The sequence below is a fragment of the Protomyctophum parallelum genome (assembly GCF_964188405.1).
Source record: "Protomyctophum parallelum genome assembly, chromosome: 12".
NCBI classification, from domain to species: Eukaryota; Metazoa; Chordata; class Actinopteri; order Myctophiformes; family Myctophidae; genus Protomyctophum; species Protomyctophum parallelum.
The window spans coordinates 16619054-16646736 of NC_139712.1; the positions used below are offsets into that span (position 1 = coordinate 16619054).

A 27683-nucleotide genomic window follows, 5' to 3' on the forward strand; every position below is an offset into this window, starting at 1 on the left:
GCGCCACTCGGTGGCGCTCTATGAGCTTGTAGATCTGCTATTTTTCAATAGCTAAATTATAACATAATGTTTAAAACACCAAAAGGGGTTCCCGCCCAAAATGGGTTAAAGACAGGGCAACAGATCATTTTAAATGCTGGAAATTCACCTGAAAAAGAAAAACTACCTGTACCTAACAATAAATATGTCGTATACATTTTGGAAAGCGTGTTCGAGCAGCTAAATCCGCCCACGCCCATTTTCAATATTTCCGATACTCAAGGCTGTGACATGGAGTGGAAGTACCCTTACCTTGTTGCTGCTTGACCGCACTGCTTGACAAATACACACTCCAGTACACAGTCAATATACAGTATACACTCTCAGTACCAGCTGCATTGCAAATGTAGCTGGTTTTGAATGCTAGACATGTATAGGCCAGTTGATTACTGTACTGTATGTCGAACTGGCAAGTTCTTCTACTTGTCATATAATCTCTTTGCTGTTTGAACAGATCCATTCTGCTACAGTATATAGTATATAGTTTTCAACACTTTTCTCATTTTAAGTCATTTCCATATCATCATCATACTATAATTCTAACAATGTCTGAGTGTGTGTCCGTGTGTCTGTGTGTGTGTGTGTGTGTGTGTGTGTGTGTGTCTGTCAGAAACAGTGCCGTAGCTCCTTACTGCCTGCACCAATCAGTCCCACTTTTCACACAGGCATTGACCATATGAATATGGAGGGCGTAACGAAGCCCTTTTTCGATTTGACACATTAATGATTATTCATTAATTTATTAGTCAATTACAAACGCACCCGGGCGTAGTACCCTTCACGGCCACAAGGGGGGGCAAATATCTCACAACGGTTAAGGACTAGTAGTTATATAACAAAGCAATTGTCCCAACTATTACAAAACATTCAGAAATTCTGGATGAACATCGCCCTGTACTGTCTCTGAGGGCACCATGAGATGTTTTGTTGATGTTGAAAGTGTATTGTTCTGTGTCAACATGCTTAATGTATTGTTTTGTCTATGTACTGTATTCATTGTGTTGTGCCCGAGGACTTGCCTGGTTAATAAACCAAACTAATATCGCACGGACCGCGGGATATTAGTCTGGGGAGGCTCAGCTTGGATTTCATTTCCAGGGGGGGCGGATGGAAACATTTTCTCTTTGACGCAATTGGTCAGAGCTACTGTCAGTCAAAGGTCTCAAGCATTGAAAGTCACTGTACCAAAGCCCGCCCATATTGCATACCGTGTCCCGATTGGCCGCCCCAGTTCTCTGGTGTAGGAAATGGGCGTAATCCGCCGGCAGGCAATTATTTTTTTCGGTCTGGTTTATTAACCAGGCTACCCGAGGACCCCCTCTAAAACGAGATGATACATCTCAAGGGGCTATCCTCTAAAATAAATAAAATTTCAATATATATGTGCATCCAAGTGTTCGCCAGTTTCTTTTTGTATGCGTGACCGTTTGGTCCGCTGTGTCCACAGGTGCGATGAACAACAAGTCCAACATCCTTAACTCCACATCGGACTCGGACCTCATGCGGTACCGCACCATCTCCAAGATCCCGCAGATCACGCTCAACTTTGTGGACTTCAAAGCGGATCCGCTCATCGCCCTGCCTCCCGGGGAGTTGGACATAATCGCCCCCTGCAAACTCATCGACCGGACGCACAATGTTACTGATAAAGTCACGCAGGTAAGAGGACCTACCTGTGTGCGTGTGCGTGTGTGTGTGTGTGTGTGTGACGGTATCACATGAGCAAGAGAGTGCTACTGTAATTGTTTGTGCACCTGCTTGTTGAGTGAGGAGTTAAACCTCCTCACTCAAGTTAAACCTCCTCACTCACATTGTGCAAATGTGCGATAGAACCCAATCCTGTACACTACAGTGTTTTTGTGTGTAACCTTCAGCATTTGATGAATATGATGGTCTGCCTATATTGGGATAAGGGCTTCTATCTCTTCATTAGACCACGCCTTCTCCTTCCTTGGCCAAATACCAACTTCTTCATCGCACAATTTCACATTCTGTTTGTGCGTCACATTTGATACGATTACCCGTGATCCACCCTCTGGTGCGCTTGGAAGCGAAGCGTCACCCCCGTTTTTTTGGCGATCCAGCGGTTGTTTGATCCGCACCAGAAATTCAAATGAGCCTTCACACCTGCCAAACAAAGCATTCCGACAATACGCTGTAGGGTTCATTTTAAACATCCTAGTGTGAATGCGACCTCAGTCTAGTGGATGGCCAGTGTTTGTGGCAAAGCATTTGTGTGTGTGTGTGTGTGTGTGTGTGTGTGTGTGTGTGTGTGTGTGTGTGTGTGTGTGTGTGCGTGTGCGTGTGCGTGTGTGTGCAAATAGTTAACTTGATTAGCATAATTCATTTTGAGTGTTGCTCACTGGAGGCTTGCATGTTTTCCTGGTGCGTTATTGCCATCTTAATTGAGTGAGAATGACACTCATTGAGCTGAGATGAGTGAGGGCTGTGCTCTGTTGCAATGTACCTCGCTCACAGTGGAGTAGGTTCAACAATGGAAGGACCCGAGTGTGGATTAGACATGTTTTAATTGACTCATTCTCTTCCAAGCTGTTGTTTTGTATTTCATTACAGGCTGTTGTGCAGTAAAGTTACCCAAAAAATGGAAAGTATTGATCAATTAAAACCATGCAGTCTGTCTTCAATTAAACCATTTGCTTTTACAGCTATCCAAGATTTGCTGTTTAATTACGTTCATTACATTCCCCCCATTCACACTCAACGTCACACATTTGCAGTGTCTGTGTAGGGCTGGGCTTAAAATGAATATCACGATTATTTCAAACCTTTGCCTCAGTTGAACAGAGCATAATGTCCCATACAGTATCTGTCTTGGGATGTGTGGGGGATGAAGACCTGTGACACTGCTGCTTGGGTCTTCTACTGTATGTTCTGACATTACAGGAGTGTTGCTCCCCAGGCATGCTGTCTGATGTCTGACAGACCACAATGCGCCACAGAAAACATTCACCAACGTACCTTGCAGTTCACGCAAACATATACACCAAACATACGGTCATGGTCGGGGGGAACGTCCATTAGAGGAGCCAACATCGTTATCTAAGGTCATCACTGCACGCAAGTGTGTACTGTGTAGTGTGCGGCTCATATGGCTAGGGGCACGAATGACATTGGGGTGCTGGCGTGATCATCTAATGTCATCGCCACGCACAAGCGTGTAGTGTGCGCCTTAGATGGTCAAGAGCACGGGCCAAGGATGGCAGTGTGATTTAAATAGGGTTTCCGGGGGTCGTGGTCCCAGATACCTTGGCTTAGGGGTCGAGGCGTGGAATAGGAGGAGAGGAGTGGCCAGCCTGATTGAAGGTTGGTGAGTGGTTGGCACAGGGTGGAGTTGTGCGGGTGGCTGGTTGGGGTTGAGCTTGGTTGTCTTCTGCTTGGTCCAACCTCCCGAACTCCATTTAGTGGGCTTCTCTTTCCAGGTGATGAGAAGGATTTTGCGCAGGGAGTGGGCCCTCTGGTAGGACTCCAGAAGACTCTTACTGTATGGTCCATATGCATCTGCACCATAAGACAGTGGGCAGGATAACTACTTTGTAGACCAGTAGCTCGGTCTTTGCTAAAGACCGACCGGTTGCCAGACCGGTTAACTGTCTGTTCTTTTGCTTGTTTCTCATCTTTTGGAAATATTCAAATCGGCAACACAAGTGGATTATCTTAAGCCTGGTGTCTCCGTACATTATTATACATATCACATCCCTGCTATGGGAGTTAAGAGGAATATGTATAATCTTCTATTTCAGTGTGTCTAGCTGTAGCTTACGTGTCTCTCTCTCTCTCTCTGAACGACTACAGAGAACAGAACGGTAATCCAACGTCAATGATGCAATACAATGCAAACCCTAATGCGTTGTCCTGTAAGAGATACAGCTGGCAAATCCGTAACCTTTCTCTCTTTGTGTGTGTGTGCGACTGCGAACCACTGGTACCCAGATAGAATATACAGATGGTGGGGCCAGCACCAGCTTTATGTGACTTCAAAGGCTCCAAATTACTATCTATGGTGACATTACACACGTATACAAGGATGGATATTGGATACACACACTACAATGTAGTCCTATCTCAAATATATTTGTGAAAATATGTTTCCTAGGGTATTTGTTTTGATCATTGTTTTCATCTTCTGTGGAAATACATGAATGTATTTTGACTATGTTCTTTTATATTTATGTAGGGTGTGTGTAAACACAAACATTGTCCTAACACCAACATTAAATGCCATTGACAATGAATGGCCAGCTTTGAGTGTTTGTGTAAACACAAACATTGTAAACACAAACATTGAAGACGAAGGTGAGGACGCAAATTCTGATTGACCGGGCCCGGAATGAGATGATGTATGATAGCGCACGGTGATAATAGCGCCCCTCACTTCACACGTGTGTGATTTTTATAAATACATAATTATTACCAATACTGCATTCTCAAAGAGACAACAATTTACAAAAATTACCCTCATTGACCTGCAGATGGCAGCAGCTGGCAAGGCAACCTGACAGCTCTCTCCAGTCCCTCAGTGGAGCAGTGAATAAAATGTAGTAATGCAAACGGAGCTAAATTATTCATCTCTTCCATAATACATAATACAGACTAACTCTAAACTAGAACACATGCAGATGTATTTTCTCCCACAATTAAAAGGAATACTTGCGCACCCGCACTTTGCAATTACTTACAATTACTGTTAATGTAGGGCTGTTGTTTCAGAGCACATGTTTTCACTTACTGTGATTACTGTTAATGTAGGGCTGTTGTTTCAGAGCACATGTTTTCACTCACTGTGAATATATTTGAGTGCATCGACAAGTGGCTGAAGTATAAAATGGAAATGGAAATGTAAATGTTTAGTAGTCTCAAATCTACACGACTTCTCATATGCCAGCGTTTTAGGCGTGCGTGCGCGATTGTGAGATGGATAAATGAACACACAGACACACACACTACACACACACACACACACACACACACACACACACACACAGAGAGAGAGAAAGAGAGCTTCTCCTTCCAAGCAACATTTCAGATCCAACTCAACCACAGTGGGATCCAATGGATGAATGGAGAATGACTTACAGCAGCAAAGTGGTCGGAGCTTTCCACGTCTCTCTCAAACTCTTGAGTGGGCTACACAATGGAACCAAATGGACCCGTAAGCGGTCCCGTTTGGTCCTTTGTGCGCTATCAGAGTCTACACTCCGGAACACTAAATTGAAGTTGGCAGGTGTGTGATTTTACAGCTTGTGTTGGATCAGTGCATGGTGTACAGTATCGTATGAATTAGGAAGACAGTCTGACGGGCCTCTGTCTGTAGTTGAGACTATGGTGGCAACCCAGTTTGATAAAATAATTGATTAATAATCTTTCCTGGACATGTACTAGGCGTAAGGTTAAAAAAAACCATTATAATAATAATACTGAAAATAGACTTGCAGTACAAGCTCACAACGTTTTGAATCGAAAGTTAATATTAATTTAAACCATTTGACGATGATTCAAATGTACCTACAAATCCCTCTGTAGTCTGAGCATTGCTGAACAATAGTCCCTTTCCCTTACATTCCACATAATTATATGTGGAAACATATTATGTTTAGTAGTTATTCAAGTGAATTTGTGTAACACTTGTTTCTTGTAGCGACTCAAGCTTGTTGACTGAAAACCCTTAGTTAATTCCTTGAGTTTAACCATTTCAACTCTGGCATAAGTGGTTCTTTTCCTGAGTGGTTTGTGACTGCAGGAAGGCAATAAGTCAGACATATGGTGGTGTGCATGTTGTACAGCTATGCTGGAGATTGAATTGTCCCAGGAGTGTAGACAGAGTGAGGTACTTGATAAAGAGCTACTTTAATTGTTCCAATTAGCCACAGAGCACATGCTTTTAAAACCTCATTGAAAACGCACTTTTATTCTTTGGCTTTTAACACAGCATGAGACCTCTGTTCCTGAACTTGCTTCCCCCCCCTCCATTGGACCTTTTCTTGTTTTGTGTGTTTGTCTTTGTATTCTGTGTTTTTAGTCTATGTGTTTACTTACTGTTTTACCTACAGTGCCTTCGGAAAGTATTCACACCCCTTCACTTTTACCACATTTTGTTTTGTTACAGCCTCATTTCAAAATGGATTAAATTCGTTTTTTTCCTCATCAATCTACACACAATACCCCATAATGATGAAGTGAAAAAGGTTTTCTCAAATATTTTGTTAATTTATTAAAAATAAGAAACTGGAAAAACACATGTACATAAGTATTCACACTCTTGACTTAGTACCAAGTTGAGGCACCTTTGGCAGCAATTACAGCCTTAAGACTTTTTGGGAGCTTGGCACACTTGAATTTGGGTGGAGGAAACCAGGCACCACTCATCACCTGGCAAATACCATCCCTACGGTGAAGCATGGTGGTGGCAGCATCATGCTGTGGGGATGTTTTTCAACGGCAGGAACTGGGATAGAGGGAAAGATGAATGGAGCATTGTACAGAGACATCCTGGATGAAAACCTGCTCCAGAGCGCTCAGGACATCCGACTTGGTCAACGATTCACCTTCCAACAGGACAACGACCCCAAGCACACAGCTAAGATAATGAAGGATTGGTTTTAGGACAACTCTGTGAAAGTCCTTGAGTGGCCCAGCCAGAGCCCAGACTTGAACCCCATTGAGCATCTCTGGAAGGACCTGAAAATAGCTGTTCAGCGACGCTCCCCGTCTAACCTGACAGAGCTTGAGAGGATCTGCAGAGAAAAAGGGGGAAAATACCACAAATTCAAGTGTGCCAAGCTTGTAGCATCATTCCCAAAAAGTCTTAAGGCTGTAATTGCTTCCAAAGGTGCCTCAACTTAGTACTAAGTCAAGAATGTGAATACTTATGTACATGTGTTTTTCCAGCTTCTTATTTTTTATAAATTAACAAAATATTTGAGAACTTTTTTCACTTCATCATTATGGGGTATTGTGTGTAGATTGATGAGGAAAAAAACGAATTTAATCCATTTTGAAATGAGGCTGTAACAAAACAAAATGTGGTAAAAGTGAAGGGGTGTGAATACTTTCCGAAGGCACTGTATGTACAGTACAGCACTTTGTGGCAGCTATGGTTGTTTTAAATGTGCTATATAAATAAAGTTGAGTTGAGTTGAGTTGAGTGGGCACACTATACTAATGAGACTTTTTTGACCAGATTTAGCTCCAATTAAGCTGGCTGGTCCCACATATTCTTTATTGTTGGCATCACTGTCTCCTATTTGCACATATGTCACAAATGCTAAAAAGGAGAGACTACCCATTTAACAGCTTAATTTTTTATAGCGTTCCAATTTTGTCTGCTAATTGCTTGCTAATTTCTTCCAATTGCACTTGTTTATACTGTATGAATGTTCTCTCCTAAATAGCTAAGTGGTGAAAATGCATTTTCTGTTTACTAAAGAGCTGAAGAGATAGGGAGACCCAATTTACTGAGCAAACACTCTATAGCAGGGGAGAGACGAGTGGCAGCCGGAATGTAGACGGCACCCAGGAGCAGTATGGGTTGGCGCCCCAGCCTGTGTCTTCCGTGAGGAAGAAGCCCAACAAACCCACGGTGAGGCCTTTAGGAGGGCCATTCAAGCCTCAAGCGGAGCCTGCGGCACCACCAAGGGCAAGGTGGAGCCTGCGGAACCATTGCGGCTCGAGAATCCACCATTCCTGAATAAAGTGCCTGGTGATGGGAGTCTGGTGCAACGCACAGGGGCTGGACCTGGTGAGAGCAGGAGTGGACCTGGTGAGACGTAGGAGGGGCTCGGACAGGAGTCAACCCACAGAGAAGGCAGATCAGGCATATTGTTATGGTTTATGGTGAGGTCTGTTGTGCAGAAGCAGGCAAACGCTACTGAATAAATCCAGCACTGTGATTATATAGGACGTATACAGTATAGGGTGCTACTGTATACTGCAGTCGTTACATAATTACATATACTGTATTTTCTCTATATTTCTTTAATGAGCTGGTTTTTACTGGGAAAGCAGAACTCTGAAACGTGTGTGTGTGTGTGTGTGTGTGTGTGTGTGCACGTGCGCGTGTGCGTATATGCGTTGAGGCAGTGGAGCGTGAATGCTTAGACTAGAGGATTTTTTTTGTGTGTAATTTGGCTACACAGAAAAAATCTTTTCCTTGACACTACATAATTTATGTACCGGAGAAGTACACTTTTGGCGTGATGACACAGAAATTGGTTCTCGTTTGGTTTATTCATGAGTTTCCTTGGTACTTAGTACTGTATAGCCATCATTTGTATCATCATTGCTCTCGTGCAGAAACCTTGTTTGTCCATATTTAAACACTCGTAAATTCCCTACTTCGTCATCATACTAACTACAGTCTCATGCCGCAAAAGTAGCAAACGTCCAAACTACAAGATCACAACGTGTTACATATCACGTTGTGCACATTGTGAGCTTCTAGAATTGAGACGTTGAGCTTCGTACTGAGGAGGTCGAGGGTTCTTCAATCAGTCCACACTGCAGAGTACTCCAGGTCTGTTGCACATTGGATGTGTGTGCCTTTTTTTACGTCTTAAGAGAACTCATACTCCACTCCCGAGTTGGACATGAGAAATTTGCACAAGCTCTCTAGTAGTGTGTGTGAAGTGAATTATTCATAGACATTTATGTATTTTTAGCACTCTAGCATGCTTTATGGTTTAATGAGAGGGCAGTTGTTTTGCAAAGAAATACTCATGTGGCCCGGTCTCAATATTTGTGATTTTGGATATTGTACTATTGTGATATGGCGTAAGTGTTGTAAATAAAAATATTGGCTCGGTAAACATTGGTATTGGCAGATAATCAAAATCAAATGATCGTATCGGGAGCAAAAAAACGTGATCACATTTAAAATTCTAATTAATGCATTCACTTAATATTTTTTAATATCACACAAATATGAAACAAGCACAGAATACTCTGCACATTTATTTTATTTTATTCTAAGCCATTTTTCGCACACCAAATCACATTCTTGGCAGACGACACACCAGGGAGCCGGGCTCTTGTGTGACACTAAAGGTGGAGATAGATAGATGCGCATGTGGTGAGGTCCCAGTGGACGGGGCATGTCAGTTAAATGGCCTGGAATCGAGTGGAAACAGGGGAACACATAAAGCATTCTGCCCCTCAGGACTGTCATTTAGCGATCCAGCTGCCTCAGTACCTCAAACTGATTGAGTGCCTCGTCAACGCTGTGCACAGTTAGGCCGTATTGTGAGGTCCCTTTTCGTTCAGTTCCGTTCCCACGGAAGGGGGACTACACAATTTTTTCTCTATAAAAGAGATTTATAGGTAGAAAGTCCAAATTAAAAAGTTCTACTCGTGCCACCCTGCTGTATTTTTATAATCCGTGGTCGAAGACGGGACTATTTCTTACAAGGCGTAATAATATGTGCAAGGGGAGTGGTGTGGTTTTGGTCACGTGGACCAATCGCGTAGCCGCTTTATTCCCTTGAGTATGCGCGTGATGTCATCGTATGCGGAAGAACTTTTTGTTGTCCATAGCAACCTAAAAACACACTGTTGCGATGCTGTTTTCATTCACTCTAAACTGGGAAAATGGGAAAGAGCCGTTGTGCGATTGACTGTACAAACAGATTAAAAAATAACTCGGAGCTATCCTTTTACAGACTGCCGAAATGTAAAGAAAAAATAAGTAAATGGATCGCTGCACTTCGCCGATGTAGTCATGTTTCAAGGCTACTGGAATCCATGGATTTGCGGGTGCCACTTTCACTTTGTGTCAGGTATGTTGCTTTTTTTGTAAAACCATACGTTCAATGTAAAAGGGCCTTTTCACACAATGTCCCGTTTTAAACGAACCTAACGGAGTTCTCTTCTTGTGGACCAAGAAGTGGATTAACATAGTCCGTTCCCCTGAAAGAGATCTGGTCAGGAGTAATTACTCATCAACATGTTACGTGAGTCCGTGGAAAGACTTGATGTTAATGTTCTTATTGATCAACACACCCAGTTACTGAATGTTAAGTCTCCATGGTTTTCCTCCGAATATTGTATGACACTGATTTATATGACACATTAAGAGTCCACTGATAACCACTACAGTGGTTTAATATCAAACTTTTTTTTTGTTTGTTTTTTTCAAGGACCCACATAACTTTTGATGCACAAATGGATCCTTAAGGTCTGTAACTTACTCTGAGAGTGTACAAATGGAACCAAATGGACCCATAGTGTCAGAGTTACAGACCTGCATGTGTCCATTTGTACACTCAGGCTGTAAGGGTCCATTTGGTTCCATCTCTCAGAGTTACAGACCTGTAAGGTCCATTTGGTTCGGGTCCATTTGGTTCCATCTCTCAGAGTTACAGACCTGTAAGGTCTCTTTGGTGGGAGGCTTTGCGGGTCGGGAGAGGGTTGCGGTTAGGTTTAGGTGTCTGCCCCGGGGGAGGTTAGGGTTAGGGTGAGGGAGGAGGTAGGTTGTCGTTCGGACCAATGCTCCGTCGGATGAAAGGCATGCACTCCCATTTGGTTCCACTCTCACAGACCTGTAGGCTTAAGGCTTAAGAAGGGTCCATTTGGGGTCCATTGGGGTCCATTGGTTCCATTTGTACACTCAGTTACAGACATGCAGGCTAATCCTCTCTCACTCTAATGCCAGACTGGCATTAGAGTGAGACACTGGCATTGCCAGTGTGTGCCAGTGGTCACCCTTGGCCCCGTGGTTAAAGCTGCCTACCCCTGCTCTACAATAAAACTTATTTGCCAAAATAGCCGGTCTACAAGCTCACAATGTTGTGAGCTTGTAGATCTGCTATTTTCTGCAAATGTTCCCTCCAGAATAGGGATGCTATTGTTCCAGTGGTTATTGTAAAAAAATAATCTCACAATGATTTGGCAGCCCCGTCCCGGATGAGTTTGTTTTGAGGGTGATGTCTGAAACAGGACATATGTGAAAACACCCCATATATGTAAACAAATTAATATCATATTTCTAGTAAATGTTTTTGTTGTTTTTGTTTAAGGGAAAAAGAGTGATGATCATCTACATCCTGACTACGTTCCAAGGTTATTTGGTTTCACCTCCATCACTGATCGAAGTACAGCAGAGGTACAGACTGTTGTTGAAGTCCCAGGCATTGGGGTCCAGACAGAGGAAACACAAAATGACATTGCCTCATTACATGAACAGATTAAATCTTTAAATGCTGAATGTCAATCACTTAGGGATAAAGTCAACAAATTAGAAAGTGAGTTGAAACATCGTACTCTTGATCCTTCAGAATTCGATGACAGCAAAATGAAATTCTTCACAGGACTACCAAATGTAGAGACTTTCATGTTGTTGTTCAATTTTGTGTCACCAAGTTTACCACCTCCTGCAAAACAGTCACTTAGTGATACTCAGAGACTTCTCCGAACTGATTTTTGTTGAAACATTATCAGCAGATACACTGTTAGACAGGCTACCTCATCCATCAGACATGACAACAACTGAGTCAACCGAGGTAAGCCAAGCAGGTTCATCTTGGCAGCAGTTTTAACCTTGACCAGTCAACTTTCAATGCAAATATGTGTGCCACCTGTATGGCCAATCATCTGCCAAAAACGTGAATGATGCAAGGTACAAATCATTCTGTGACACTTTGCGGAACTTGTAAATAAATAAATGTTTCATACCATATGTTGTAATAATTCTGACCTCTAGTACTTACATTTTTAGTCTTGTCCATTTCTTTGCATTATTCCAAATTAGGGGGCGTGGTAACATTTGGATAGATTTTCTGCCATTTTGGTCCAAGGTGCCCTGATTTTCTTTTCTACCTTTCATTACACATTAGGTTGAGACATTTTCTATGTATGAAACATAAGCTCTTGGCACAATTTACTGTGTAGGTTTCATTGTACTGTGTGGCAAACACTTAAGTTGAAGCATATTCTTTAACAAATATGCTACATTTCATGATATAAATTCACATATGAGTAAACTAAAGGCACCAATACTTATTTCAGATGTTAAGTATATGCATTTGACATTTGAGAAAAAAATTGTGTTGCCAAAAACACATTTTACAAGCAAAAACAGCAGCACACGATTTTCGTTTTTTGGTTATACACTGTTTATACATTTATGGCTTTAAAAAAAAAAACAGCAGGATATTATGAGTAGAACTTAACCCAAAGTCTAGAAGGGTATTATCTATGAAAAAATGCATTGAATGCGTAGTTCGCTTGACATGGGAACGAAACTCATTTTCTAAGCACTTTTTCATGGGTCCCAACACGGCCTAAGTGGAGGAATACATATTCCCGTTGCGTCGATGCAGCCTTATACCTGCGCAAAGGTGTGCAATTTCACTCATCATGGATATGAAGCATCAGCTGACAAAGTACCTAAATTCGCCTGTGGGCGTCGCTGTTGAGGGATTTTGCCTGTCAATCATCGCCTCTGCTCTGCCCCGCCGCCCAGGGGGTGGGAATTAATGTCAGCACCAATCAGGGCAATTACAGTACTTTTCTGAGCCTAATTATTCATCAAACCCCCAGAGCCCAGACCACAGAAAATCCACTGTCAATGTTCAAAGTTCCATTTGTATGGGTGTAATTGAGGTCAGGAAAAAAAGATGAATAATGTCATGAAACCTTTAAAATCACTTGGATTTAGGTCAGAGGGCGCATTAGACAGGTCCTAGTGATAATAATATTGAGTCATGATTGGTGAAACAGGTCAAACACATGCAGGACATACAAAGTGCAAATGATGTAACATGCATATTTATGACCAGAGTGACTTTGAATTAGGTGTCTCCTTTTAACACATGAGCTCATTTCTGAGCAGCTGAGCTAATCTATATTTAGATGGCCAACCCAACCAAAAAAACATTAAAGCTAAACATTGATTTAACGCTCTATATAGTTGGCATTGAGTGAACTAGAGCGGTGCACTTTGGGCCAGAAATTAGCCTTTAGGAGTAATTTAAAACGGGGCACAGACTCGGCAAGCCTGATCTCCAGGGGCAGGGCGTTCCAGAGTGACGGTGCACGGATTGCGAATGCCCGGTCGCCTACAGTTTTTTTGCAGCCTGATTTTATTGAAAGAAAGTCCTTGCCTTGATGATCTTAGCTCACGAGCTGGCTCGTAAGGGTCTAGTAATTCAGAAATGTAAGATGGAGCAAGGCCGGACCTAGCCTTGAAAGTGAATTAAAGTATTTTGAAATCAATTCTGTATGAGACAAGCAGCCAATGTAGGGTGGCCAAAATAGGGGTAATGTGATCGAATTTTCTGGAGCCTGTTAGGAGGCGAGCTGCAGCATTCTGAATGAGTTGTAACCTTTTTATGGATTTTTTTTTTGAGGCAGGAGTATAGGGAATTACAGTAGTCAACACGAGAGTACCGGTACATTAATGCGTGGATAACTTTTGTGAGGTCGGGGCAGGAATGAAAGGTTTTGATTATGTTTCTAAGGTGGTAAAATGAAGACTGGACTGGAGAGGGTCCCCTGGAGGTACATCAGCTATTTAAAAATGGCTCACAACACTGCGAGCTTGTAGATCTGCTATCTTGGGAAAAACATCTTGGGGGAATGAAATGGGGGGTTAAATGTCCATATAATAGAGTGTGTGTGTGACATCATCGTACCCAGAAGTTATGCGGTAACGCCTACTGAGAGGCAACTACTTCCTGGCCTTGACGGCCCATACATCCAAACAGAAAAGTCCTACCTGATTCTATTAAACATTTAAACTCACCAACATTGCAGCTATGTACGGAAAGCTTGAATTAGCTCTTTCTATCTGCAAAGTTTTTGTTAAATACAAATCCACCATAGACGTGTTATGAGCTACTTTCTGTCAAGAAATGCCATTGGAAGCGCTCGTTTTCTCTAACGAAACGTGCTGCTGCTTCCTGCATTATGTGACATTTAGAAACTGGAGGTACGCAAGACCGTTGAGCGATTAACAACGAGCGCTTCCAACCTCCAATGCACCATGCTGCACACTCAGTCTAGATGAGGGTGGCGTGTCCCGGTGGAAAAGTAAATGGTAAATGGTGCATTTATATAGCGCCTTTATCCAAGGCATTACATTCACCCATTCACACACACATTCATACACAGATTGCGGTGGAAGCCATACAAGGTACCAACCAGCACATCGGGAGCAATTTGGGGTTCAATGTCTTGCCCAAGGACACTTCGACATGTAGACAGGAGGAGCTGGGATTCGAACCGCCGACCCATGGATCATTGGACGACCTGCTCTACCTCCTGAGCCACAGTCGCCACAGTCGAAAAGTGATGCATGTGCATAATCTCTAATGAACATTAGCTGGTTGAATAACCTAGGCGCACACAGACACACACACGCACGCACGCACACACGCACACACAACGTCAGGCATGTACCCACAAGAATACAGTATAGACTTGCACAGTGCACACACGCATGTACACAAGCCAAAACGGTGACACACCGTAGTGTGACGGGAGGTGGGCGTTTCACGTGACAATGGTGGCTGTGAAAACAGTGAGCGTCAGCAGAAACAACAGGCAGAGAGGAGATGACAGAAGAGGGACAAGACAAAGAGCGGTCCATCCAGACACCTATGCTGGTAATCCAGCCTGACGGCGTGTCGCGGGTTCGAGTCCCGATCCCGATGACCTTTGCCGCATGTCCCCCCTCCTCCCCCCAATCTCTAGAACGAGACAGAAATATAAAGTGAAATAGTGATACATAATGATGAGAGAGACCAAGACCAGACATCATACTCGATTGCACATATTAACACACTTCATCTATTCATCCCTTCACCCAGGGCTGGGTGTCTCATCCAGTCACCCTTTGAGTGTGACAGTCACGCAATTTAACCCTTTACCACGCACCACGCCACACATGCCATTTCACACGCATTATAAATAACAATTTTCTCCGCGGCTCCGGCGCGTAATAACGCGCGCTCATGTGTGCGTCCTCACAAACGGTAAAATAGCCGATCTGCATGCAGCGCTGATATATACAGTAGGAGGGTGGACCAAATCGTCAGCAGGGTCCCTGACTGTGACGCATGGAAATGAGCCATGCGGAGTTTAACATCGCTTCGAAATATTTTTCATGGAAGACAATATAGCCCCCACAAGTTGAGTAAGTGTCAAAGTGACCTGTGACTATCTCTCTTCTATACTGGTGTGTGGCGTCTCTTCCGTGATATGAGGAAGTGGAACGGTGCCAGTAGCCCGTGCACATTATAGGGACAAAGTTGTGTGTGTGTGTGTGTGTGTGTGTGTGTGTGTGTGTGTGTGTGTGTGTGTGTGTGTGTGTGTGTGTGTGTGTGTGTGTGTGTGTGTGTGTGTGTGTGTGTGTGTGTGTGTGTGTGTGTGTGTGTGTGTGTGTGTGTGTGTGTGTGTGTGTGAAGTGAAGGGGGAGGGGCCGCATCGCGACTTGTTTCTGTTCAGAGAGAGAGAGAGCCCACAGATGTGTTTGAACTAAGAAAATGTAAAAATAGGGCATTTTCCCACATTCCAGTTTTCAGACTTTTTATTTCACAACATATTCCCCAATTTCCACTGAGATTATGGGTTGAATGAATGTGGCCAGACCCATCTTCTCTTTCTGTCATAGTGACATTGTCCTGCATCAGATCATGTCCAAATCAGGTTCTCCAACCTCCAGTAGCCTCCAGTAGTAGATTTTTTGGTGCAACCACTGACCACTCCCTTACGGAGCTATGTGTGTGGCTGGCTGGGTCTGAGCACTATGGCCCTCATTTATCAACCGTGCGTACGCCAAAATATGGGCGCACGCCGAAATTACCGACATTTTCGGCATTTAACATTTCCGGCAAAGCTTGAAATTGAACTTGAGTAGGACAGATAGTCACGTCTGGTCGGCAGCTGGCGTACGCTTTTTTCTGTCTTACACAAGTGGAGCAGCCTTGTCTGAACTGCTGAGAGGCTGTCACAGGCATCTAAACATATATGTATTCACTCCTAAAATGTTTATATAAAATGTATGTATAATGTATATGGGCTACAATAAATAAAAATGTTAAGGATGTGTCATATGAAATTAGTAGGAGATAAAATCGCGCAATTAAAAACAATGTTGCAAGAGATGCTTAAGCCATTTAAACAGTGTTTTGCATGAGCGCATACATGCGAGGATTTGGGCTGTCTGTGCTGAAATATTTCCATGACGGGACGTTGGAGAGTAGGCTATAGTGCAGCAGGGCTGCAGCTCAGTTGCGGAGAGTCCCAACGTGCAGGTATAGCCTACTGTAGCCTAATCTACAGCATGAAGGCCGATGTCTTTCTTACGGTATGTGCAATATAATAAACCTGACGCGTCGCTCGAATGCCAAATGTACCGTGCCAGGCTCCCAGCGCAAGTGGGAACTGCATCGGAGATATAGGTATATTACCCAGCCAGCCCACGCTGCCCACCACCAGCCACATGAGGCTATATACTGTTTTGGCTGTACATTCATATAATGACAGTTGACAGCCCGGCCCGGCCACGTTCGACAGTCTATTTAGATTGCCTCGCAGTCGTTAGTCACTGCGACTAACGACTGCGAGGCAATCTAAATAGACTGTCGAACGTCGGAACGTGCATGGTCAGTTGGTCACGGACGGACCACTGTGATAGAGAGAGACAGACAGACAGACAGACAGACAGGACAGGAGGAGCACCTGCAAAACAGCAGCGTGTGTGTGCCTATTTGTTATTTAATTATGGTGAGGCGGGCAGCAATAAGGGAAGCGAAGCGAGAGGAGAAACAGACAGCTTTATTTAATGTGTCATGTAGGTGCGTGCGTGCGTGCATGACAGCAAGGCAAGCGAGGTGAGAGTGAAACAGACAGGGTAGGCCTACAACTTTATTTAATTCATGCAGGTGTTCGTTCTTTATTTGTTTAACAACACACCAGTTAGTTGGGCTTGCAAGTTGCGTGTGCGTGCTGTGCGTGTGTATGAGAGAGGGGGGTGAGGCGGGCAGCAAGGCACGGGAGAAACCTATTTTTTCATGTAACCATGGTTTCAGGAAACGTATTGCCGTTGTTCATGTCGCAAAAACGAGGGCGAGGCTTGATTTCTTAGGGCGTGCCAGATCAAATTCAGCCGTGACATTTATTAACGTGAGAACAAAATTAAGGAAGGATCAGCTGTTTGCGATCACTTTATAAATGCCGTGGCGACGTGGGTGTACTACGAAACCTGCACTCGAAGCTGTGGCAGATTTTACACCCGATTGATAAATGAGGGCCTATGTGTGTGGCTTGCTGGCTGGCTGGGTCTGAGCACTATGTGTGTGGCTTGCTGGCTGGCTGGGTCTGAGCACTATGTGTGTGGCTGGCTGGCTGGCTGGGTCTGAGGCTGAGCACTATGTGTGTGGCTGGCTGGCTGGCTGCATGGCTGGGTTTGAGCACTATGTGTGTGGCTTGCTGGCTGGCTGGCTGGGTCTGAGCATACATAGATAGATAGATAGATATCTTTTTCATTTCTACTTTAAGCATGAGGAGGCTGTCAGTGCAGGGAGAGCAGCTGGCATGGAGGTGAAGACATCAGTGTTAAGGTTAAATATCAACGTTAAAACGGGCCAAATCGACATAAAAAAAGGCAAAAGAAAATCGCCGCTGCCCTTCAGACGGCGTCGAACACATTAAGACACTAGAGTCTCACTCTTGACATTTTCTGAAATATGGCAGCCCTGCCTTCACCTCATGTCTGACCAGTCCACTCCCTTGCCTTTTCACTCTGTCCTTGTGTCCTCTCACTATCACTGATTCCTCTTCTCTCCCGCTTTCCCCTTTCTCGTCTTCCCCTGCACCTCTCCTGCTCACCACTCTCCTTTCTCCTTCTCTCTGCAGTCTCTACTCTGACCCATTTCTGTGGCCCTGGCCCCATTAATCACCATGGTCCAGACCGATAGCCGCCCACCTCCCTGCCTATACACCCATCCTCATCAGGGCTATAGTTTCAGACAATAACTAACCATTGATTGGCCCAGTCATTTATGTTGCTTTGCTTATGACTCTGGCTGTGTTAGAGGCGGGCCCTGCAGTTGGTTATTGTCAGAGTAGTGGCGTGAAACCGCTGCCTAGAAATGCAGAAGAATCTTGTCAATTATCTGGAATAATGTGCAGCTTGTCCATCACAGTGTTGTCTTGTTGCATTCAGACTGGGTTAGCATTGTAGTCGGAAGCCCAGTCTATCACAGTGTGGTGGGAGTGGGAGGCACAACTGCATTTCTGGCGAAATGGATGCACGCACACTGACAACACACGCACACGCAAACACAGATTCGGAAGATTTTCGTGACATTTTTCTCACCCAGTGTCAATTGTCAAATCAATCGATCAAAATCAATTCACCTGACAGGGGGGAGTTTCACTGGTTGGATGTAGCATGTGGAAGGAACACGTTATTCCAACCAGTTCACTTTTCCCCTCCTACCTACCTACTCTAGCAGTCTAATATCAAACTTGTCAGCAAATTGCCATTTTATGTCCATCTACTGATAAAACAAACCAGAAAGGATTGGTGCGACTCCGTGCCTTGCCTTGTTTTTTTCTGGTGATGTATAGACAAATTCACAGAGGCTTGCCTGGATGCGGCCATTACTGAGGTGTACCATTAAGTGCAGCAGCACTGATTAGCTACAACTGGCCTACGGAGCACCTGCTCCATGGATTACACCTCAGTAATGGCCGCTCCCAGGGCCACCCCTCTGTGAATTCGTCTATAGAGATGCACCTCTGTGTGCGCATAGTTGCTAAGTGGTTAGATAGCCTTTGCTGCTGCGTCAACTACCCTACTCTCTCCCCACACACAGACACACACCTCACTACTGTACTGTATGTCTTCACCCTCCTCCCCACACACACACACAGACACACAGACAGACAGACAGCTGAACTTTCTCTCTCTCTCTCTCTCTCTCTCTCTCTCTCTCTCTCTCTCTCTCTCTCTCTCTCTCTCTCTCTCTCTCTTAAGCACCTTTGTGATGTGCCTTTGTGTCAGTCAGCTGTTCTGGGGACTATAAAAGATCTCCAGAGAGTATCCTGCAGGTATCGGCTCATAGTCAGCCACAGGAGAATGAACAGGAAGCTTGCCATTTAAAGCAGCCATTATCCATGATCCTGGCTTGGACCTTTTGAGCCCAGTGGGACTATCACGATAAATACCAACACCAAAACGGTGTCACGGCTATACTGCCTCAACGCAACGGGGCCTAGAGGGATGCCTGAATCCAGCTCCAGACACGAGGCCAGTGTCATGTAGAGCCATCACAGCTCACTATGTACATGTAATGTCACGAAGCACCTCCATGGCCATGAAATCTCAACAATCCTGACTTGCCTGAAGTGAAGTGAAAGTGAAACTTAAGGATAGCATGAAAGTTCCCCAGGGCTCTACACAATTGGTCCCCTTCTTGTTTCTACAACACGAAAGCTCCGGTCATGTGCTGTACTGTAGATTGGCTGTGTGTGTGTGTGTGTGTGTGTGTGTGTGTGTGTGTGTGTGTGTGTGTGTGTGTGTGTGTGTGTGTGTGTGTGTGTGTGTGTGTGTGTGTGTGTGTGTGTGTGTGTGTGTGTGTGTGTGTGTGTGTGTGTGTGTGTGTGTGTGTGTGTGTGTGTGTGTGTGTGTGTGTGTGTGTGTGTGTGTGCGTTAACAAGGTGCTGAACCAGAAATGTATTGGTCTGTCACCACCTCAGTGCAAGCTGTACACACAGATGGTCCTTACATCCAGCCAATTAGATCGGATGACAGACACTGAGAAACCACACACAAACACACACCCACAACATGGTACATTTATATAGTAAATGAGGCATGTTTATAGTAAATGAGGCATGTATATAGTAAATGGTGCATTGCAGTGGTAGTGGGACAAAGTATATACAGTACTGCTGGTCAAATATTACTCCAATACAAAAGAAAGTTACTCAGCAAAATGTGTAGTTTAGTTAAAGTACTACTTTCTTTAAAACATGCTTGTGTATTAAAATGTACATCTACAAAGTACATTTTCTTTTTTTAACACCAATGCATTTGCTGTATTGAAATTTAGACAACATTTCAAGACATCAATAATAGTGAAAATAGCATATCTACAAGCTCACAACACATTGCAATATGTTGTGTGTGAGCTTGAAGATTAGTGCCATGTGCTTCAAGAATATTTTCATTATATTTGAAAGAGCCATTTTGCTCAAGGACACTTGGGCACTAACCCAGGGGGAGCCGGCGATCGAACCGGCAACCTTTTGATTCCCAATCGTCTGCTCTACCTCTTGAGCCACTGCCCCCCCCCCACTCCAATATCAGTGCAGAACTATTAAATCCTCAAATTAAATTATAAGATTTTGTGAACGTTTGGTTGACCTTTAAGAAACAGCAGGATTTGAACTGGAATGTCCTCGAGATGAACTTAACCTCACTTGCTCGCTGTGGCCTTGTTCCGTCCGTAAGCCGATCCGTCCCGGTTTGCCTATATAGATTTGTCCATTTTTAAGCTGTCCTTGATTCCCCGTGCATATCCTAGCAAACTCCTCCCCTGTCGAACACAGATTCAACCTCTCTAATCCTATACTCCTGTGACCATGGGGTTCCCCAGGGGTCTGTGCTCGGTGCCCTCCTTTTTTACATCTAAGCCAAAAAAGTAGCAGTTCATGTAGAGTTCGTGTGATCAAGCCAAGTGGAGAGCAGATTGCATTGCATTGCATAGTGAACAAGAGGCTAAATCAAGGAAGCAGAGCGAGAGACTCCTGTGATGTTTCACTTTGGGAATCGAACTTTTAAATGCTTGAAACAGTGTTGACATGAGTTGACACGACATGTTATGTTCATGATGAACCTCACACTTTAGTGGGGCACATACTAAACACATACATACATAATTGGCGGTACAAAATTATGGTGGTACAGTACATAATTATCTCTATCTATTATCTACCTGGTGGTACATAATTATCTCATATTACCACACACTCTCACACACTCACACGCACGCACGCACACATTTGTGCGTGCGTGCATGTGTGTTTTCATTCCGGCATCACTTTTAACAGTGTCCAACTGTCCAACCTGCCACAGTCTACCGCTCTGAATGTTGATAGCAACATTCAGTGGTCAGACGGTGTCTGCTGGCATAGACACTGTTTTGGAATAGATTTGTGCTGTGAAACATCACGGGAGATTTGGTCTTTTCCCCTTCCTTGTTTTAGGAAACAGTATACAGGGTACTCGGTACAGGGTGTCGAGCACATTTTGGTCCAAAAGGCACCGAAGAAAGACCTTGCGGTCTTGTTTACATTCGGGTCCCATGCATTCAAAGAGGTGGGGCAATTACCTTCTCACCCCTTGACCGGATGAGTGACAGGTCGAATTTTCAGCCCTTTTTTAAAGGAAACCAGTGATTTGCTTGTTTTGAGGGAAGGGGCGGGGCATTGCACACCTGAGTGGCAGTGTTGTGGAAAGTTAATTTACCCATATTTGTTCTAGATCTAGCACCAGATCATTATTCACACTCCCTCTAGTGTCATCAGTCAAGGTAATCAGTGAAGTAAATGGGCACTGATGGCATGGAGGGCAGAGCTGCTTTTACAATTTTGAATGTCAGTCCTATTTTCAATTGCTTGACTCTGTCTTTTACCCGGAGCCATCCTATGCTATCAAAAAGGTGGGTCATCATGAAATGCACCATTTACTATTGTATATAAATGCACAATTTACTTATTGGCGGTGGCTCAGGGGTAGAGTGCCTGGATGGGAACCGTAAGGTTGCCAGTTCGAACCCGGGCTCCCCCAGAGTTACTGTCGAAGTGTCCTTGAGCAAGACACTGAACCCCTAATTGCTCCCGATGTGCTAGTTGGTGCCTTGCATGGTTTCCGCTGCCATCGGTGTATGAATGTGTGTGTGAATGGGTGAATGTAATGCACAATCTCTGTAAAGCGCCTTGGATAAAGGCGCTATATAAATGCACCATTTACCATTTACCATTTACTTAAATTAATGTTGATAGTGATGCCAACAGACACGGTTTGACCACAGAATGTTGCTGCATTATTCATGTGTCCTTCATTACCAAGCTTCTTCTATCCGCAAAGCCTGCAACAAAATGCCCAGAGGTCTCCGAGTGACTGTGTGTGTGTGTGTGCGTGTGTGCGTGCGTGCTGTAGATTGGCTGTGCGTGTACGTGCGTGTGTGCGTGCCATGTACTGTAGATTGGCGCCCGCGAACTGATGCACACAATCAATCTCATCTGGTATTCACAATGAGTGCAACACAAGCAACAGCTGGACCTTGGAACAGATGGAAGCTGTTATGTTCCCATCTGTTATTGATTTAATCTATTACATCCTTGTTTACAGTAGTTTCTTCTAACAAGTCAGACATTGGACTAGACATGGTGTTGTACTTTTAATCCTGTCTGCGTCAACTCACACTAACGTTCTAGTGCCTACTTGGCTGCCAGGTTATTCTTATTCTAGGCACGACATACAGTATAGCTGCTGAATGGAAAGTGAGTAGTGTGCTCGTATAAGCTCCCTCTAGAAGTTGTTTATATGTTGTTTGTATTTATTTATTGTCTCCACCAGGCCGAAGGCATGGGGAGACATGTTTTGCACTCCGTCCATCTGTCCGTCCGTCTGTGAACAGCTAATCTCCGGCACCGTTAAACCCGGCCAAACACATTTTTGCCTCAAAATGCCTCAAATCGGCCCAGGCAGTGGCGTAACCGTCTGGGCACCCGACTGGTAATCCAGTCGCAGTGTGCCGCGGGTTCGACTCCCGAGCCCGACACGGCCTTGTCTTCCCCCATCTCTCTCCCGTTTCCTGTCAGCCTACTGTCTGTCCCTTCAAAAAAACAATAAAAGGCGTAAGCCGTAAAAAAATATCTAAAAAAAAAAAAAAAAAAATGCCTCAAATCATCCAATTGCCGTCAATGGTGTGAGAACAAATTTCACCCTTTTAACATTTGGCCTATTCTAGCGCCACCAGGAGGCCTGGTGGAGACCTGCCCCCCGAGGGGCTCTTTTTCTAGTTTAGCTCATGTGTCTGTTAGTGGAAAGTGAGAAGACGCTGCTGCAAGCAGAGCAGGTCTCAGAGGACGGCAGGACGGCTGCTTGGTATCTTATGCCACAAGGCATCCTGCAGTACAAAGGAAATGAAGGGATCATAACATACAGTATGTGTTACAGGATAGTTTACACATGGCCTCTACTTCCATCAACTGTGTCGTTATTTAACAAAGTATAATGTTAATGTTGACTCTTGACAGTAAGTATTCTGTTAAAGTTAGTTAGTTAGTTTAATTTATTGTCCACGTGTGGAAATTTGTCTTCGGTCTCGACAACAGTAAAAAACAGTTACAACTAGAAAAAGTGCCCTTCTGGGCACAGGTCTCCACCAGGATTCTTCCTCAGCCTAGTGGGAATATGCGTGCACAGTTTCATCGCAATCGGACGCTGGGTTGAGGAGTTGTGGCGATTTGTACAAAGCGGGCTACTCCTGAAAACTGTAGGAGCCAATCGTGGCCAATCAGGATGGAATATGAGAAATCAAACAAACACATGATCACATGACTATGGAGATCATGTGTACCGATTTGCGTGAAATTTGGATAAAATGTGAGGGAGTAATAATAGAAAATGTGTTTTACATATGTCGGCCTCCTGGTGGCGCTATAAAGAGCAGATGTGAAAAATTCCAGACAAAGGTTTTTCCTTGGCCTCTAGGGAGTTGGCATACAAAGTTATCCACAGATCCGTGCAGTTAGAGGTAAAAACACTTTTCGGCCAGTTATAGCGCCACCTTGAGGCTGAGTTGAAATTGTTCATGTGGCATTTCGTCCTCGGCCTAGTGGGAATGTGGGTGCACAATTTCACGGAAATCACGCGATGTGTTCATGATTTGCAGCATTTTGTTTGAAACTGTGAACTTTGGAAGCCAATCTTAACCAATCAGGATGGAGTGTGAGAAATCTGAAAGACCGGTTTCGTTGAATGGCTCTAGAGAGACTGTGTACCAATTTGCGTGATGTTTGGACAAAATCTGTAGGTGTACTGTGCAAAAACTTGTTTTGCACAAAGCGGCCTCCTGGTGGCGCTATAACAGGCCGTTCTGGAAAGTTTGGGGCAGAGGTTCATCGTTGGCATCCAGGGAGTGTGTGTGCAAAATTTGGCATCGACCGGGTTAACGGTGGCCGAGATTAGCTGCTCACGGACACACGGACGGACACACACACACACACACACACACACGGACGGACGGACGGAGTGCAAAACATACTCTCCCCCCATGCCTTCGGCCTGGTGGAGACAACAACAGCAACAACACTTACACAATAATTTTCTCATGGCAGAAAAGTGCAGGACAACAGTGGCAAACAAGAAATCTAGCAAGACATGGTATAATTTAGTATAAAATAATTATAGTATCAACGAATCTTCCAGCCACAGCTCGGCTCCTCTGTCGCTTATGATGCGCGGCCCGTTCTCTCCCTCCATCTCCATCTTATCTGTGGTGCCAGGCAGGCAGTGAGGGTGTCAGACTGACTTGTGACTCATTTCACTCTCCGTGCTGTCAGACTTTCCCTAGCAATGAAACCGTTACTGTCTGGGGCTGGACATTAATTACATCAGGATTACTGTATGTCGATACTGTGTAATGAACGAGAATAATATCGTCTGGGATTTGGGATATTGTTTTAGGCTTTTCTGCCTTTATTGATATATACAAGTGGAGATTGACAGGAAAGAGGGGGGGAGAGAATGCAGCAAACTTCGTCATGAACGGGACTCGAACACGTGATGCGCTGTCAGGCCAGAGCCTATATGCACGAGCACAAGCGCGACAATTTCACGGGACTGCGCCCACTTGCCTCTCCCTCTCAGTGAAAATGAAATACTGACATAGTTACTGCGTCACCCGCTCCTCGTCTGAAACGGCCTTTACTGTGTGTATTAGCATACAGTAATTACTGTATATTACCTGAGACAGCCAGTGAACATTCTCCTCAACTCACAAGCTGGATGGCAAACTAAAGGCGGACAACGTTTTAAATGATTTCATAATAAACAACACTCTGTACCCTCTTTGACATGGTACGATAGCATAACTAAAATCAAAAGTCTCACATACATTAGTTCAAATGTGCTCTGTGACTATTATCAGGTCCTGAAACTGCACTATAACCATTTTGCCTAAGTCTAATAATCCTGTCAGTGCTGCTCACTCCTTTGCCCTGTTGCCCCGTTTAGGAATATCTGCAAATAGATTTGCGCTGTGAAACATCACGGGAGAGTCTCTCTCTTCCCTTCTGTGTGTCTCTCTCACACCTTCCTTGTTTTAGCGCGGCCAATTAATCAGTATAATCGGCCTGTAGCATTCTTCTAAGTGAGCACTAAAGAGGATTTATTGAAGCTACAGTATGTGCCTTGACTCAAATAAACACTGCAGTGAGCGGACATGAACTGAAGAGGAGAGCGTTGAAAGTCCAGGGCGATCCGATAGCTGAACGGTTAGGGTGCGTAACTACACTTCTTAACCCATACGTTGTGTAGTGGTGTCCCTCAGGGCTCTATACTTTACTAGTGTATTTTTGTTACAGTACATTAAATATACTTTTTCAGCAAAGGTTTTCTCCAGACTGTTCACTCTGTGTCATCCCCCTACTTTGTCCATGTTTCCTGTCTTTGTACTCACTCTCTCTCTCTCTCTCTCTCTCTATCTCTCTCTCTCTCTCTCTCTCTCTCTCTCGAAATAAAGCATTAATGCTGGACAAATGCTGGTCAAATCTGTTGAAAATAACAGGAGCGCGGTTATGAGACGAGGCGCTTGAACATTTTGTGTTATTTTGTAAAAGATCACATTCACTGTTTTAAAGAGCAAATCCCTCAAAGTCTTGCTAGCTGGTGAGAGGCTTACTGTTCTCTGCCTCTTACGTCTGCCTTCTCTCTCTCTCTCTCTCTCTCTCTCGTTCTCTCTGTCTTTCTCTCTCTCTGCCTCCCTACTGTTTAGTTTCTTCTAATAAGTCAGACATTTGGATAACAAGGTGTTACTAACCCCCCCCCCCCCCCCCTCTCTCTCTCTCTCTCTCTCTCTCTCTCTCTCTCTCAATTCAATTCTTACTGTATGGTGTGTGTGTGTGTGTGTGTGTGTGTGTGTGTGTGTGAAACTATAAAAAGATTTCAGAGATAGTTATACAATATACATCCATGTAGGAGATGATAGCTTTATACTTTTGATAAACGGTGTACACTAGGGCATTAACGAGTTGAGATGTTTCCCAGTCGACTTGTCAGACAGTAAAGTCGAGGTCGAAGTTGCATCGATTTATCGTTTTATGACGATAACATGACATTTCACATTTTCATTGTGAAATGTCATCGAAAATCCAGGGTTTAACCCAAAACAAACGTGAGCTTGGCTTGACAGACACTAATGCCAGTTAGAGGCAGAGCGCATCATCAGTCAGTCAGATAAACCAGACCACATTGCACACGACACCAAAAGATGTCAGCTTATTACAATAAAGCCACACCAAACTTTTTTTTTTTAATGCGCCGACTGCACTGCACTCTCAGAAGACAACTTCAACAAATATTAACCAAACTCACCCAGATATCCTTTGGGAGCCAGGTCTGCCTATGGCGGCCTTTCTCAATCGCAAGACTGTGTTTACTGAGTCTACATCGAGTTAATGTTTTCCTTAGTTTTGGGCCAGTTACTGTGCTCAAGTATTCTGCTACTGTGTATTCTCTTGTATTCTCTCCATTTTGCCCTGGTTTTGAGTAGATCTTTTCCAGTGTGTGAGAGATTGTTTTCTTATGATTTGGTGTAGTCCCGTTCGTTTTCTGTCTGGTAGTTGTGCTTGTGTTAGTCCCAGAACTATCTGGCTGAGGGGACATCTTTCCAGGGATTCACTGTGTGAGGGTCTTTTTGTGGAGCGTGTCCGGTTCACTTTCCTTTAGGTGTGAATCAATGCTCTCTTTTGGGTTTTGATAATTAGTGGGTATCGTTCTAATTCTGCTCTGCATGCGTTATTTGGTGTTTTACCTTGGATTGCGAGAATGGATTTGCAGAATTCTGCATGCAGAGTTTAAATTTGGTGTTTATCCCATTTTTCCGGTTCTTTATCGGCAAGTGGGCCCCAGACTCCGCAACCATAGAGGGAAATGGGTTCTATAACAGTCTCTCTCTCTCTCTCTCTCTCCCTCTTTCTCTCTCTCTCTCTCTCTCCGCCTTTCTCCCTCTCTGTCCCCCCACTCCCTCTGCTTCTTTAAAAGGCCATTACCACCTGGTGTGGCACACAGAACTCTCAGTACTGTGTGTGTGCGTGCGTGCTTGTGTGCGTGCGTGCGTGAGTGCTTCTTAAGTACATATATAAAATGAAATATATAATGGTTAGAGATGGGTTTAATTGCTGATAAGCAGACACGTGTAGGATGTAGCGTTAATGTCACTTGCATCCCACAACAATGCGTGGCATAATAGGTTCTGTCTGTGAAAAGAGGAGTTAACGGGCAATTATGGGCACTGTATTTTGCCCGTAAACCTCAAGTTTAGCGGGCATATACAGTAATATACGGTAATATACAGGTGTGATGGTACAATTCGGGAGTTTGTTGGAAAAAT

The 27683-nt window shown here is 44.1% G+C and overlaps 1 protein-coding gene across 1 annotated transcript in view; it reads left to right on the forward strand.

Moving 5' to 3' along the window:
• kcnh2b (potassium voltage-gated channel, subfamily H (eag-related), member 2b) overlaps positions 1-27683 on the forward strand; it is a gene marked incomplete at both ends in the record, with an annotated part of 282521 nt that overhangs the window by 164507 nt on the left and 90331 nt on the right. Inside the window, one exon of the mRNA XM_083777655.1 lies at positions 1487-1698. Within this exon, the coding sequence (XP_083633781.1) occupies positions 1487-1698 (212 nt within the window). The remainder of the gene's footprint in view (positions 1-1486; positions 1699-27683) is intronic.